We start from the raw sequence: 16,934 nt of genomic DNA, 5'->3' as shown, positions 1-16,934 counted from the left end.
GATCACAACCGGAGGATCATTTCGAGCGTCTTGAGCGTCAAAGGGATCGTGAGGGAAGTGTCCGTACAGAATACCCTAGGGCTAGCCATACTCATGGCGGGGGTAGCACCACCCACGAGGATGGTGCTAAAGCCATGTAGAAGGAGATTGGTTGTTTGAAAAGAAAGCTGCGCCGCGCCAGACGTAAGTCTTCACCGTCCTCATCTAATCCTTCTTCAGAGGAAGTCCGGGGAGGTAGTTATAGCTTAAGGTCATGCTCACCCCCCAGCGCAATGTCCTCTTGTGAGGAGGACGACCAGCCAGCTCGCAGACGCAAGAAGCTTCCTTCTAGGGGCTTAGGGAACGATGCTATGAGTTGGGTGTTGCACCAACTCTCCAAATCCCCATTTTCACGGAGGATTGAGAAAGGGAAGCTTCCCAGGAGGTTCACCGAGCCTACCTTTACCATCTACAATGGCCGGACTGATCCGGTGGAGCACGTGAGTCACTTTAACCAGAGGATGATGGTGCATTCTCATAACGAGACTATGATGTGTAAAGTTTTCCCCTCTAGCTTGGGACCTGTTGCTATGAGGTGGTTCGACGACCTTGAATCGGGGTCTATAGGTTCGTTTGGGGAGCTCACTAGAGCATTCGCTTCGCGGTTCATTACGTGTAGCAGAGTACCTCGGCCATTGGACTCGCTGCTATCCATGACCATGAGGGAAGGGGAGACGTTGAAAGCATATTCCGACTGGTACTGGGAAATGTTTAATGAAATAGATGGTGACTTTGATGAGGTGGAGCTTAATACTTTTAAGGTAGGTCTTCCTACTGATCATGACTTGAGAAAGTCTTTGACTAAAAAGCCCGTCCGCAGTGTACGTCGCCTCATGGATCGTATTGACGAGTACAAAAGAGTAGAGGAAGACCAGCAGCAGGGAAAGGGTAAGGAGAAGGTTATCCCGCAGGAGAGAAGGGATTTCGTGGTCGGACGGATACCACAACAACAAGCCGAGGAGAGATTACATCGGTCGATCCGGCTCGCGGCAACTCGAGCCGTGAACACCGTGTTCCGAGAACCAGATACACCAATTCTTTGGGAGAAAGTTCGTAAGGAGCCCTTCTTCCAAAGGTGGCCTAGTAAGATGGCAAGAGACCCCGCGAAGAGGAATCGAACCTTTTTTGGTAGTACCATCAGGATGTGGGCCACACTACCCAGAACTCGGTTTGACCCTTTGGAACCACTTGGAGCAAATTGTCGCTGAAGGAAAACCGAAGCAAAGACTCCGTGTCAACCCAATCGGGCAGGCGTCAATCCGGCTCAAAAGCAATCGCAGGAACAATTCATCTCGACCGGCGTTAGGAACAATTAATGTTATTTTTGCTGCACACAGCGGCAGACCGGCTCGAGTCCCACCAAGGTGATGGCGCTTTCACATCCTCGTGCCGAGGAGTCGGCCGTGTGTCGAAGAGGTTGAAGCTGAATTGGCCCGTCTTGGGATTTTCCGAGGAGGATAAGGTGGGGACTATCCAACCCCATGACGATGCTCTTGTAGTTACTCTTAGGATATGGAATTATGATGTAAAGAGGGTGATGATTGATCAGGGCAGCGGTGCAGATATCATGTACCTTGATTTATTTAAGGGGTTGAGGTTGAAGTTGGAAGATCTCACTCCTTATGATTCACCACTCATAAGTTTTGAAGGAATAGCCGTTGTGCCGAAGGGACAGATTCGCCTACCCGTTCAATCTGGTTCAGAAACGGTTGAGGTGGATTTCATTGTGGTTGACGCGTACTCCCCATATACAGCTATCCTCGCCAGGCCATGGCTGCACGCCCTGGGAGCAGTCTCCTCTACCTTACATGTTAAAGTCAAGTTCCCCTCGGGGGAATACGTTGAAGAGATCCTCGGCGTCAATCGGTGGCCGGGGGCAAAGGTATATCGGCCCACAAGGTGATCGTGCACCAGACGGAAGCCTAGTCTTCGGCTTTGATCACCAAAGACTTATAGCAATTAACAGTTCCTGATGCACTTGTAGTGGTGACAGGAGAGGAGGCTCATTGTGAGGAGTTAGAGAAGTTTTTGATAGCCGATGATCCAGAGAGGTTCTTCCAAGTTGACATACGCTTGCCGCACCAGGAGAAGATGGAGTTGTTGGAATTTCTGAAAGACAATATCGATATTTTTGCGTGGGATCCTTATGAGGCTCCAGGTGTGGATCTGAGCTTCATTTGTCATCGTTTAAACGTCAACCCTGCCATTGTTCCGAGAAGGCAGCCACCTCGGCGTTCTTCCAAAGAACATTCTGAGGCTGTGAAGGAAGAGGTGCTCAAACTCAAGAGGGCCGGGGCTATTAAAGAAGTTTTCTACCCCGAGTGGCTAGCGCATACGGTTGTGGTTAAAAAGAAGAATGGAACGTGGAGAGTATGTGTGGACTTCACAGATTTGAACAATGCCTGCCCCAAGGATTCGTTCCCAATGCCGCGCATTGATCAATTGGTGGATGCCACTGTCGGACATCCTCGTATGAGTTTTTTGGATGCCTTCCAGGGTTATCATCAGATCCCATTAGCATTCGAGGATCAGAGAAGATCGTTTCATTACTCCCACGTGGAACTACCACTATAAGGTCATGCCATTTGGGTTGAAGAATGCCGGGGCTACCTACCAAAGAATGATACCGTAATGTTTGAACAAAGAACTAGGGAAGACCATTAAGGTGTATGTGGATGATATGGTGGTGAAGAGTAAAACAATACCTTCACACGTGAAAGATCTGGCCGACACCATTCAGGTGCGAAGAAAGGACACGCTGCGCCTTAACGCCTCAAAATGCTCTTTTGGCGTGGGGTCCGGAAAGTTCTTAGGATATATGATTACTCACAGAGGCATAGAAGTGAACCCAGCGCAGGTCAAGGCTATTCAGGATTTGCAGCAGCCTCGGAACCCAAAAGAGATCCAGAAATTGACCGGAATGATTGCTGCACTGAATAGGTTTATCTCTCGGTCAGCTGACCGATGCCGTCCTTTCTTCCAATTGTTGAATAAGTGGAAAGGGTTTCAATGGACCGAGGACTGCGTGTTAGCTTTCCAACAGCTTAAGCAATATCTTTCTCAGCCACCCATTTTGTCTCGCCCTGAGGCGGATGAGGTGTTGTTTGCTTATCTGGCAATGGCCATCCACGCGGTCAGCCTAGTCCTTATAAGGAATGAAAGCGGGGTGCAAAGACCGGTCTACTACGTTAGTAAGTCTTTGAATGAGGCCGAGGTGCGCTATCTGCTCTTGGAGAAAGCGCTTCTGGCCATAGTTCACGCCACTCGCAAGCTTCCTCATTATTTCCAGTCTCACACTGCGGTGGTCCTGACCCAGTTGCCTCTTAAGGCGGTGTTACGCAGTGCCGATTACTCTGGCAGGGTGGCGAAATGGGGAACCATTTTGGGAGCCTTTGATGTTAAATACAAGCCTCGCACCTCGGTGAAGGGCCAGGTCCTCGCTGACTTGGTGGCAGAGTTTACCGAATCATTGCTAGAAGAAACTCTGAAAGAGGCACACATGGATGAAAAATCAGTTGGTGTGATCACAACTGCAGTACCTCCGACTTGGAAAGTGTATGTCGATGGGGCAGCTAATCAGAGAGAGTCTGGTGTTGGACTTGTCCTGATGTCCCCTGAGGGAATTGTCTTCGAAAAATATTTAAGATTGGCGTTCTCGGCTACTAATAATGAGGCCGAGTATGAAGCAGTCTTGGTGGGCATGAAGATGGTACACAGAATGGGTGGAAAGGAAATCCATGTGTTCTCGGACTCTCAGTTAGTGGTTGGACAAGTCACGGGGACCATGGAGGCTAGGGACCCAAGAATGCAAGAATATTTGGCCCAGGTCAAGCGCCAGCAAGCTGAATTTGACTCCTTCGTTTTAGCTCACGTTTCTAGGAGTGGAAACACCTATGCAGATTCTTTGGCTACGTTAGCAACGTCTTCGGCTCAGGGCTTACCCAGGATTATCCTCGTGGAGGATTTACTAGAGCCAACTCTTACTGCTGTCAATGCAGTTTGCATTCATCTGATAAGGCCTGGACCTAGTTGGATTGACCCAGTTATATCTTTCCTTAAGAATGACATCCTTCCTGAGGACAGGTCTGAAGCAGATAAGATACGTCGAAAAGCGCCACGTTTCTGGTTGTCCGAGGACCAGAAACTGTATAAACGATCATTCTCAGGACCGTACTTGTTGTGTGTGCACCCTGAATTAACGGAAGTACTTCTAGAAGAACTACATAGGTATTTGTGGGAGTCATATCGAGGGAAGATCCTTAGCCCACAAAGCTCTGACTCAGGGTTATTGGTGGCCCAATATGCAGAGGGAGGCTCAGGATTATGTTCCAAAATGTGATCAATGCCAGAGGTTCGCCCCTAATATTCATCAACCTGGAGGGGTTCTAAACCCTCTCTCCAGTCCTTGGCCTTTTGCACAGTGGGGATTGGACATAGTGGGGCCATTTCCGAAGGCTGCAGGAAATAAAAGATGGCTTCTCGTGGGGACAGATTATTTCACTAAATGGGTTGAGGCCGAGCCCTTAGCAAATATCAGGGACGTTAATTCTAAGAAATTTGTCTGGAAAAACATCGTCACTAGATTCGGTATACCACACACACTTATCTCAGACAATGGCGTTCAATTCGACAGCAAGGCTTTTAGGAAATACTGTGGTGACATGGACATCATAAATAGACACTCCACCCCAGCTTATCCTCAGGAAAATGGGCAAGCCGAGGCCGTTAACAAGGTCATAGTTAGTGGGCTCAAGAAAAGGTTGGACGATGCGAAAGGCAGATGGGTAGAAGAACTCCCACATGTTCTGTGGACGTATCGGACTACACCGCGCAGGTTCACGGGAGAAACACCATTCTCTATGACTTATGGAGCCGAGGCGGTTATACCTCTGGAATCTGATTTTCCCACCCTGAAGACGAGTTCTTTTAGCCCGGAGAATAACAATGGACTCCTAGAGAAAGGTCTTGATTTACTTGAGGAACGACGCGAGGCAGCTATGGTCCAAATGGCTTATTATCAGCAGAAGCTAAAACGGGGATATGATTCCCACGTGAAGCTAAGGCCACTCGCACTCGGTGATCTTGTACTAAGAAAAGTAGCACTTCTAAGAACCCAGCTTGGGGTAAGCTAGGACCAAACTGGGAAGGCCCTTATCGCATTGTTTCAGTAGCTGGCATAGGGTCATATCGGCTAGCTGACCTAGATGAAAGAATTGTACCACGCCCATGGAATGTAAATAACCTTAGAAGGTATTATTATTAATAAAATGTGCTTTTGTTAGTTAACGTTTCAAAGTTATAAGTACCTCTGGGGCTTGCAGTTACTATTCTTAAGAGTCAAACAGAAACTTGGTTAAGTGTAGTCCTCGGACCACAAACTTTGTGGAAATTGATATCTTGTCATTTGTTAAACAGAACCTTAGTTATGCCGGGTCCTTGGACCTCCTACTTTGAGAAAATTAACATTTGAAGTTACTATTCTTAAGAGTCAAACAGAAACTTGGTTAAGTGTAGTCCTCGGACCACAAACCTTGTGGAAATTGATATCTTGTCATTTGTTAAACAGAACCTTAGTTATGCCGGGTCCTTGGACCTCCTACTTTGGGAAAATTAACATTTGAAGTTGCTATTCTTAAGAGTCAAACAGAAACTTGGTTAAGTGTAGTCCTCGGACCACAAACCTTGTGAAAATTGATATCTTGTAATTTGTTAAACAGAACCTTAGTTATGCCGGGTCCTCGGACCTCCTACTTTGGGAAAATTAACATTTGAAGTTGCTATTCTTAAGAGTCAAATAGAAACTTGGTTAAGTGTAGTCCTCGGACCACAAACCTTGTGGAAATTGATATCTTGTCATTTGTTAAACAGAACCTTAGTTATGCCGGGTCCTCGGACCTCCTACTTTGGAAAAATTAACATTTGAAGTTGCTATTCTTAAGAGTCAAACAGAAACTTGGTTAAGTGTAGTCCTCGGACCACAAACTTTGTGGAAATTGATATCTTGTCATTTGTTAAACAGAACCTTAGTTATGCCGGGTCCTTGGACCTCCTACTTTGAGAAAATTAACATTTGAAGTTACTATTCTTAAGAGTCAAACAGAAACTTGGTTAAGTGTAGTCTTCGGACCACAAACGTTGGTGAAATTGATATCTTGTCATTTGTTAAACAGAACCTTAGTTATTTCGGGTGCTCGGTCCTCCTACTTTGGGAAAATTAACATTTGAAGTTGCTATTCTTAAGAGTCAAACAGAAACTTGGTTAAGTGTAGTCCCTGACCACAAACCTTGTGGAAATTGATATCTTGTCATTTGTTAAATAGAACCTTAGTTATACCGGGTCCTCGGACCTCCTACTTTGGGAAAATTAACATTTGAAGTTGCTATTCTTAAGAGTCAAATGTAAAACTTGGTTAAGTGTAGTCCTCGGACCACAAACCTTGTGGAAAATTGATATCTTGTCATTTGTTAAACGTAGACCTTAGTTATGCCGGGTCCTTAGACCTCCTACTTTGGGAAAATTAACATTTGAAGTTACTATTCCTAATATCTTGTCAATGTTCTTATTCTTATTACACGTTTTGTGTAACCGCATCTTACCATTCATTAATCCGGATCTTAAGTTCTATATCTTTAAGTATTAAACAAATTTTGGTAAGGAATGGTCCTCGGATCTTACATCCTACTAAAAGCAATACCTCGCATTACAAAAGTTTAACCATCATGTGAGTTTTCTAACTAAGGCATTGTTTAATATTCAAACTAAGTCATACGGTCGTTTTGAAGTTATAGTTGTTTGATTGGTGGAGTTAGACTTATTTATTCTGTTCTTCCTTTAACTATTTATTAGTGAGAACTTTCATGACAAGCACAAAAAGAATAAAGTAAAACAAATACGACACGAAGGAAAGTTGAATAAAACTGTTTTTCATTAATCATATACAAAAAAAGTGAGGAGTACAAAAGTTCTATCCTAGGCCTTAAGCTTGTGCGGGGGTCTTGGAGGGAGCTCTGCCGACCTTCGGTACTTTCTTCGGTTACCAAAGGGGACAAAACTTGCTTCCCTTTGTCCGTTGAAGGGATGAGAGGCTCATGTCTTGAACTTGCTCCTTCTCGCACCACCACACTCGTCCTTTTCTTTATGGGAACCTTCGGGTTCCGTAGGATCCGGAACAAGTTCTTGCACCACGGGAGGAAGGGCGGAGAGGCGGCAAATACGAGGGTCTTCAATTTCCGTATGTCTAGGGGAAGCCAAATGTTCTTGGGCTTCCTCAGCTCGAAGCTTCGAGGAACCCCTCGCGCATTCATGGCCTCCTCTCCCTCCTCGCCGACAAGATCTTCGGCACAAGGCCGCAAAGCCACCGTGTTGTTCTTGCGTTCTAGTCACCCCTTCCTGATAGCTGGCCTTCTTCGCGGCCTCTAGTGCTTGCTTATGGCTGCAAGCCTCCGCCTTCATTTGCGTAAGCTCTTTCTCCAAGTCAGAGCGTACTCGTTGGGCTTGAGAGAGCTCGTCGTCCTTTTGGCGAAGGAGCTTACGCTGCCTCTCCACTTGGGTCTCCATCGTCTTCAAGCTGGCCTTGTCACCATCTCTCTCTCTTTTCAAGTCGGCCAGCTGCGACGTGATCTTCCCGTTCTCTGCTAGGGCCTGGCCTAGGGACTTTTCTGTCTCCTGCCTTAGCTCTTGCTCCATCCCCGCCCGCTTCCGATAGTCCTCCACAAACTTCTCGGCCGCGAAAACTTCTTGGCCGCGAAAACTTCTTGGATGGACTGCAAAAAATGTCAGGAGGTTAAAAATGGTAAAGTGTCTACAAATGAGTCTAGAGTATAAGTGTAAGATGGAACTTACCAGAGCTAAACCCTTTTTAACGAGAGGAACAGCTGCGGCTGGCCCATTTTCTCCAAGGTTTCCATGTCCTTGGGCAGCAGAAGAGGACGCTCCAACACCTCGGCTAAGTGGTGGGCGTGGCCTTGTTGGACTGCCCTAATGCTGGAGTGGCAGGGAATTGGTGCGCCGTCCAGTCTCAAGTCAGGAGACCAGGTGGCTGGTGCTCGGCGCACCTCGGCCACGTCCCTGATCTCCCCGCTTTCGACTGAGCGGGCGCGCCCTTTGCCCTTGTCCAATTTCTGCTGCTGGGCCGGCGCAGGCTGTTTCATTTTCTTCTGCTTTTCACCACCAACCCCCTCGGCCTCCACTTTCCTTTTCTTCTTTGGATCTTCGGCCGGAGGCTTGGGCTCGGCTGGAGGAGGAGGAGGTGGTGGTAAAGCCGGGGGAGCTTGGGACCCTCTCGTTCCCTCTTTGCCACTCGTGCGCCTCTTGCGGTCATAAGGTCCTTCAGCTCGTCCATCTCTTCTTCAATGGAGCTGTCGTCTGGACGCGCTATCACTAGACCCGCGATCCCAGAGGCCTCGGTTGCTTCTTCTTCCTCGTTGGAAAGAACAACGAACTGGTTTCCGCGAGGTTGTGGGGCGTCCTCGAGTTGGAACCTATCTATCTCCTCGTCCAACGTGTTTGACGAAGACACCTGCTCCTCTGGGATAACTGTTGCCTGAGAGTGCGTGGCGAGGGGAATTGCCGCAATAGGACGATGGTACAAAATGGTGTGAGGGGCGTCGGGGATGTCGTCGTAGGCAAGAAATCGCGGTCTTGCTACGTGTATTCTCTTACGCCTTCTGTCCCCCGCAATGATGGCATTCTCTATCTCCTGGAAGTCTGAGGATATCGGATCGTAGCTTAGTATCAGATGAGTCGCTCTAAGTTGTAAATCTTCGCTGACAAACACCTCGGAGCGTAGCACGCGATTCAAATCTGCAACGTTGCAGTAGCTTAAGCGTGGGCGCACGAGTTGCTTATCTGCAAAGAAAGACATCAAAATAAACATACATGGTTAGATTCATAGAACATGTGATAAATTAAAGTTAGACGCTCAAGTAAATGCAAATGCACATTCCTAAATGACAGAGGGAATTATAGGGTGGGAAGTTAAATCCTAAGGTGTCACACCTGGATCTCCCCACTGAACTGGGCAGTGGGGGCCGTCGTGCCAGTTGCCAGAGACGATGAGGTAGTCATCCTTCATGCCTTTATTAGACTTGGGCAAACATGAGATTAACCTAACTACGCTGGAACGAGATTTGATGTAATAACCTACATTGGTAAGTTTATGGCACTCGTACATGAAGACAACATTATGCCAGGTAAGGTTGAGACCCATCTGCTCGTTTAGAGCGTCGACGCTACCCAAAACTCTAAAAACGTTGGGAGCGTATTGATCGGGACACAACCGGTGGTTGCGGAGGTACTCCCTGGTTACGGGTTTCATTGGGAGGGTCATCCCACCATCTACGAAGGCGACCATTGGGATGATGACCTCTCCGGTTTTCCTAGAACCGGCCATGGCTTCCGCCGGGCAGTATTTTAAACCTACGTCGCTGGGAATGCGATACTTGGCCCTAAAACCTTCCATCCCAGCGGCGGTATCTACTAGACACTTAAACTTTCCCATCAGAAAGAAACGAAATACTAAGTTCTAAGAGGGGGAACAGTTAGAAGGGGAGCCGAGGACAAGATCCGAGGAGAAAGGGTTAAGGAAAAAGAATAAGAACTTACAAATTTCAAGTTGTGCGAACTTCCACGGATTTCTGCAGACAAAAGGTGATTACTGATGTTTTGATGGGATTAACCTCTGAGGAAATAAATGAGGGCACAGGTTTCCGAGGTGTCACGACGTGCGGGAAGCGGCCTCGAAATTGCATTTGTCCCGCCCAAATTTTCGTGGAGTAACGAGGGCCGTTGGATGCTCATCTCACCGTTGAACGTGGGGGACAAGGTATAACTTACGGTAATAAATGCGCGTGTTTTTGAAAATCAAACCGCCAGGTGGCATCCTTTAGAAGGCGAAATAGTCTTGACACACGCAGTTATTTACAAAACGTGTGGGGAAAGTTCTCGTTGGATCAAAACCCTATTTTTCTCATCGGATGGTGAAAAATAGAGTTTTGAGGGGCTATTGTGGGGAGTAAAAGGATCCAAGTGGGCATATGGGCCTTTGGGATGTAGTAAGGAGGGCCGACCTGCTCTTAAGCTAAGAATCTGTTAGTACTGCGAATCGGTCCATACGCCGAGGATCCGAGGACACATTCGAGGGTAAGTTTCTCTTCGGATAGACCCAGGAGAACTCGAAGCTTCACTATGAAGGTCAAGGCAATATTCCGGAAAGACTGTTGATTAAAGGGGGGAAACCCTGAACCTTCGAGATACACCGATGTTAGAAAAATACCAAAAGCAAAGGCTGCCACCTCCACATTAAAGACTCTGCACCTACCTCCCTGGCCGCATTAATGAGGAAGTGACCCCTGAACAGTAGAACTGAAGCTTCTGGTCACTATTCAAAGGCACTAAGAAAAGAAATATCTAAGAGGGAGGGGGTTGGAGCAACACATGGATAAAGTATCTGGAAAAGAAGTATTTAAGGGGGATGAACGCCAAAGAGAGGGGGGTCCAAGAAACAAAAGAAAGAAAGAAGAATTGTAACCTTTAAGAAAGAAAGAGAAATAATACAGAAGTAGTCATCGGCTCACGTCTGAGGAGGTCTATTTGCAATTGTCATTTATTATTTACAAGTGTTTGTAACTTTTAGCCTGTTCTCAAGTTCTCAGTACTTCTAATCTAGATTTCAAGCCCACACTCTACAAATTTCATTGTTTAAGGCTCATTGGGCCTGAGCCTGTGATTGTCTTTGGGTTCAGGTGCAATTGTGCACTTACACTATACTCAACAGTTTACTCCATTTCAAATCCTAAATTTTAATTTTTTAAAATTCCATTCTTCAATAGATAAATTGAAAATAAAAATATTGTAGATTATAGAGATGTATAGTAGATTTTCCAATCACTCTTTTTAAAACTTAAAAGGACTAAATTAAAAGAATAAACAATTAAAGGATGTGAAAAAATAATATTTGGAGGTCATAAATGGAATTTAAAAGTATGGTTGAGTCAAATACATAAATATCTAGACCTTATTGATCTCATCATATAAATATTTATGAGAAATAATATGTCCACAACATTTTTACAACAAATCCTAAGTGACAGGATGTTACTGATTGTTATTGTTGGGGCAAAAAAGTAATCTTAGTGTTAGGTTCAAATTTAAACCAATAACAACTAACCACCTATGATTTGTTGTAAAAATATTGTAAAAATGTGGTGGACGTAGCACCTCTCAATATTTATATAGTAGGAGTATTTTCTAGCACGCGTGACACACATCTTGTAGGAGCTCTGCCGCCGCCGCCGCAGCAGCAGCAGCAATCAGAAGAAGAAGATGGAGACGGCGAAAATGGTCAAAGATGTGTCCCCTCACGACTTCGTCAAGGCCTATGCCGGTCACCTCAAACGCTCTGGACGGGTCTGTTTCTCTCTCTCTTTACATAAGCATTTGTTTTTTTTCCATGTAGATTCGTATATCTGTTGTTTTATGAACCTGAAGCCTGTATTTTCTGTTTTCATTAATTCTTTGTGTTAGAAGTGGAAGCGGTTGTTCTATTCAGTATTTTTGGTTAACCATTTAATGGGCTGGTTTTCCTTTTAGGCAATGGCATAAACTTTTATGTGAGTGTGAAAAATGAAATTTTTTTAATAAAAAAAAGCATCTTTTTCAGGAAACCCAAGTACCCATTTTTGGGTATGATTCAAAGATGGCTTTTTGGAAAACTTGAATCACTTTTGAAGGAATTGAAATGATGGTTTTAAGTTTTAACATTCTCTGGAACTTCTTGTTTTAAGGGTTGTTTACATTGATGTGTGATGGTCCTTAGGATGGAAATTGCGGTGTAAAGAACAGTGGAGTAGTTCTTCTTTATGTAATTGGTTTATTTGTTTCATATCTCTAGGATGCTTTGATAAGTAATTTCATACATGCTTTGGGTTTAAATTATAGTGAGGCCAATTAGATCATATATGACCTATACAAAGACTATGATAGGGTCCCTATAGAGGTTATGTGGTAAGTTTTGGAAGAGAAAGAAGTTCCCCTAAAGCATATTTGGTTGATTAAAAAAATGAACGACTGAGTTGTCGCTAGTCATTACAAGTGAATTTCTTATCATTACAGGTTTGCATCAAGAATCAGCATTCAGACCATATCTCTTTGTACTAATAATGGATGAGCTCACTATCTCAATTCAAGAGGAAGTCCCTTGGTGTATGCTTTTTGCAGATTAAATAGTTTAAGTGGATGAAAGTAGAGGTGAAGGTAATGCCAAGTAAGAAGTTTGGCAAGAAGATCTATAATTTAAAACTGATTAGGACTAAACCAGATTACATCGATTGTAAGTTTAGTAATAGTAGAGACAAAGATGAAGGGTAATAAGACTCGATGGCTTGGAGATATTAAAGAGCAAGAATTTTCGATATCTTGAGTCAATAAGTCACAAAAATGGAGAGATTGAAGATAGTCCTTATCATAGGATAAGGGTTGGGTAGATGCAGTGGAGAAGCGCATTCGGAATATTGTGTGATTGTAGAATACCTATTAAGTTAGAGGGAAAATTTTACAATTACTTCTAGAAGACCAGCTATAGTCTATGGTATTGAATGTTTCACCATTAAGAATTGACATATTCATAAAATGAGTGTAATTGAAATGTAATTGTGAAGATTGATAAGTGGAAATACACAAAAAGATAGAACTCAAATTTTCGAAATGGGGAAGTTCACTTAATGATAGAGGTAGAACCTATTGATGAAAATATGAGGGAAAACTTTTGAGATGATTTGGTCATGTTTAGAGGAGAACGATTAGCATTGGTGAGAAAAAGTGAGTTGATTTAAGTTGAGGGAACAAAAAATTAGAGGTAGACCAAAAATAAAATTAGTAGAAGTAATATAAATGACATGTCAATTAAGGAAGTAGCAAAGAGTATGACTTTGGAAAGAATAGAATGAAGAAGAAGAATACGTGGCCAACCCTGGCTAATCTGTGTAGCAGATTGTTTTCCGTGTGTTTTTTATATTTGTAAAACTTTATAATGTGATTTCTATGATTTTGGTAGTTTTGAGCCTTGCTGCTATTCTTATAGGTTTTGCTCTATAAAATTGACATGACATAATAACTTCGAATAGTTCTTAGATTAGCTTCTCCAAATGTAATCTCAGACAATCTCATATATGTTGTATAATGACCAAACTTCATAATAATATTTACCATGACCAAACTTCATAGGATAACTTTAAGATGATCCTTTGATAATGTTTGTGTTGTAGATTGTGGCTACAACAAATATCTTTTCCCTAATATTTTTATGGCCTTTCCATTTTAAATGCTTCTGCAGTTTTCAACTATGCGTTTTGCCTTCTTCTTTTGTGACTATTACTGTTATCTGTGACATCATGAAAGGTGAAAAAGCACTTAATATCTTCATAATCTATGTTATTGAAACGAGATGTTTCATGGATATTGATGTACAGGCCATAGAATTAGTGTAATTGCATGGTTCATATTTGCTCCTTGTATGCGTCACAGTAATTTGGTTGCTTCTTATATGCTGAAAACCTGTTGCTTGACTCATCAATCCATACTAGGCGCCAACTTTTTATCATACATTATTATGTGGTGGTAGTGGGCCTAGTGGTGTTCTTATGTTTTCTTTCTGTGTCTCCTGTTTTCTAATAGGTTGAGCTGCCTGAATGGACTGATCTTGTCAAGACTGCTACATTTAAGGAGCTTGCTCCATATGACCCTGATTGGTACTACATTAGAGCTGGTATGCATGTGACTCTCTCTCTCTCTCTCTCTCAAAAAAAAAAAAAAAAGTGTGCATGCATGCTGGCACACTAATATATTTATAGTTTAATAGCATTTTCCGGTAGCATTTTTTTTTTCCTTTAACTTAATTTGCACAATAGCTTCCATGGCAAGGAAGATCTACTTGAGGGGGGGTCTTGGTGTGGGTGCCTTTAGAAGGATCTATGGAGGAAGCAAGAGAAATGGCAGTCGTCCACCCCATTTCTGTAAAAGCAGTGGTTCTATTGCTCGTCACATACTTCAGCAACTACAGCAGTTGAACATCATTGAAATTGACTCAAAAGGGTAAGTATCCTTGGCATTGATTTGGGTTCATTTTTTAAGAATGGCATTGAGTTGTTGTTGTTGTTGTTGTTGTTGCTAAAGAATGGAAAAAGCGAGTTGATGATGTAATTATGACTTAATGTTTGGATTATTCTAACCCCCAAATTTTCCTTTCATTTCCTCAACTGTGCAGTTGGGGAAAAAAAGAATAAAAAGGTTTTTAATATGTTTCTTTTTTTACTGTCACAAGTTGATGCTCCATTTATAAAGGTAAAATATATCCAAGTTTATAATTAGTATTGATGAAAGGCATATTCTTTTTGGGATATTAATTAATAGGATTGGAAATTTCATTCAATCTTCTGTACAGTATAAAATGAAAGCATCAATAAAATACTAATAAAAAAAAGAAAGAAAGCATCAATAAAACATATTTTCTATTACCCAAGGAAATTAAGACAAATTTTTATTGGCTTTCTAGTCACAGTGAAAAGAGCTGATTTGCAACTTAGTTTTACAGTGCTGAGTCTGAATCATTTTGGGAAGGGACTCTTTTTATTCTAAATTCTGAAAGAATTTTTGTTTAAATGATTAAATCGTGTATTGTTGTTTGATGAAGTACTTCTTGAGAGTTGAGACATCATGTGATGACTGTATATTATCAATCTAACATCCCATAAACTTTTGGTACTTACAATAACTTCTATTATTGTTTGCCAGTGGGAGGAAAATCACATCAAGTGGCCGGCGAGACCTTGACCAAGTTGCTGGAAGGATCTCACTTACCCATTGAGAGATTAATGCAGGCTTGTTAAGGATGCAGAAGTACTTGAGAAGAACTTTGGAATTTAGTTTGAGTAGACAGATATTAGAAGCCAGCAGCATTTGATTTTCAGCTTTAACTTTGTTACTTTTGTGAAGAGCTCAGCTTCAAATTTCAATGACTTCGCTGGGCTAGTTGTTTTGACAATATAATTCAATTGAAACCATTTTAAATGATTTACCTCTCTTTGCTTCCAGTGCCTTTTTTAGCTCATGCCTACTGAAATAGTTTCATGCTTTGGCCTTCCAATGGACATGGGCACACATCAGAAATGCATGCATATGGTAGGGTACCAAACTGTACCAAAAATCCATTTTGAACTTCACTAGTTTATCAAGAGAGAAATGGAGCCTCGTTAGCTGTGTAATGGCGTGGAGTGCATTTTTGACAAATTGTCTACTAATTTTGATGTAGTTTTTACTTAACTCATTTGATTTTGTGACCAAGGCTGTAGTTTATCAATATTAAGTGGTCAGGAGAACGGGAAGATTATTATGTTATTGTTGGTGACCAAATCAGAATGAGAAAATAGTATAATTTTTTATATTTATTTGCACATAATTAACATTGGGATACTACATTACTACATCTTTTACTATAAGAATTACAAGTGCACAACTTGTTCTCTGACCCAATTGCGTGATAGATTCAGGTCCAAAAAAGCTTTATACAATCAAATTTGTAAAGCATGAGTTTGAAACTTAGGTTTTATGGATATTGGACAACAGATGGTGGACTAGATTACCACTATCTACACAATCGATGGATAAAAATAATGAAAAGTCCTCCTCGGACATAAGCCGAGATAAAAATAATGAAAAGTCCTCCTCGGACATAAGCCGAGATAAAAATAATGAAAAGTCCTCCTCGGACATAAGCCGAGGATGTTTTATATTGCTTTTCCTGTTTTAAACAAAAGATTAAAACTGAAGATGATGTGTACAATGCTTTCTCTATCTCTCTTCTCTTTTTTTTTTGTCCCATCCCTCTCTCTAATGCCTCTTTCGTTCTCTTATATCACTCTTCTTCTTCCTTTCATATTCCACATGTAGCACACATCACCCAATTAGATACTTGTCCCATCTACCACTTTCTTGAAGTCTTCAAATAATAGCTGTAAGGTTGATCACTACTATTCAGAAGTCATTTCCCCATTAATGCGGCCAGTGAGGTAGGTGCAGAGCCTTTATTGCGGTGGTAGTAGCTTTTTTCAAGATATTTCTCATTCGTTATTCATTTTTACAGTTTTTTGTAGAATATATCTCCACCCAACGGATCTCCAGAATTTCCTTCCAAACATCCTGACACGTCGTACGATCTTCACCTGACTTGCCGAGGAGATGCCTCTCCTCGGATAATCCCTATCAACCTCCCCAACAATAGTTTATTTGTGGGCTTTAAAGTCCTGCTCGGACAGGTAAATACCCCAAAATCAGGCCCAAGGCCCAAAAGCGTATTTTGGCCATCCTGCCCCTACAAGAATTTTTACAAATTTACATGTCATTATACCTTAAAATACCACATCATCAAATTCTTATTGCCAACTCATATTTGATTTTATTAAATTATTTTAGTCTAGTAATTAAAAATTGAAAAGCCCTGATTTCAGTTTGACATTTCCTATTAAATACATATCTTATATTCCACTTTTTGTATTCGATTTTATATTCTACTCATTTTTGTATTCCATTTTATGTTCTACTTTTTATAGTATACCTTGTGTCTCACTTTTTTTTTTTGGTTCTATTTGCAATGTTGATAACACTAGACATACAAGCTGCCAAGGCTCATTGTTGATTATTGTTCTCGTCTTTAGTTGTTGATTTGCCTTCATCTTAATTGGCAGAATCCAATGATGTGAAAGGGTACCAGCATCAATTACATGCCAGATGGATGGTGAGCTTGATTGTTAGTTGTTACACTTACACAGATCGGGCTTGTTATTTATTTAATTATTTTTTCAAATTAAGGAAGTTTTATAGATATGCATGTGCACAGATCGGG

The 16,934-nt window shown here is 42.3% G+C and overlaps 1 protein-coding gene across 1 annotated transcript; it reads left to right on the top strand.

Moving 5' to 3' along the window:
* The first annotated feature begins 11,258 nt into the window (after positions 1 to 11,258).
* On the top strand, positions 11,259 to 15,110 carry LOC142620011 (small ribosomal subunit protein eS19z-like). Its single transcript, XM_075793449.1, has 4 exons — positions 11,259 to 11,446; positions 13,712 to 13,802; positions 13,945 to 14,128; positions 14,828 to 15,110. The coding sequence occupies exons 1-4, from the start codon at positions 11,363 to 11,365 to the stop codon at positions 14,898 to 14,900; spliced, it is 432 nt and encodes a 143-aa protein (XP_075649564.1). The 5' UTR covers positions 11,259 to 11,362; the 3' UTR covers positions 14,901 to 15,110.
* Positions 15,111 to 16,934: the final 1,824 nt, after the last annotated feature.

This window comes from Castanea sativa, chromosome 1 (genome assembly GCF_040712315.1).
Source record: "Castanea sativa cultivar Marrone di Chiusa Pesio chromosome 1, ASM4071231v1".
Lineage (NCBI taxonomy): Eukaryota > Viridiplantae > Streptophyta > Magnoliopsida > Fagales > Fagaceae > Castanea > Castanea sativa.
Note: the sequence above shows the minus strand (reverse complement) of the source record. Positions and strands in the feature narration are given on the sequence as shown.

Bases quoted from the DNA above. Each gene is read 5' to 3' on its own strand.
- LOC142620011 (XM_075793449.1), top strand. From the start codon at position 11,363: ATGGAGACGGCGAAAATGGTCAAAGATGTGTCCCCTCACGACTTCGTC. The intron at 13,803-13,944 runs GTATGCATGTGA...TTTGCACAATAG, and splicing joins TTGGTACTACATTAGAGCTG to CTTCCATGGCAAGGAAGATC. The intron at 14,129-14,827 runs GTAAGTATCCTT...ATTGTTTGCCAG, and splicing joins ATTGAAATTGACTCAAAAGG to TGGGAGGAAAATCACATCAA.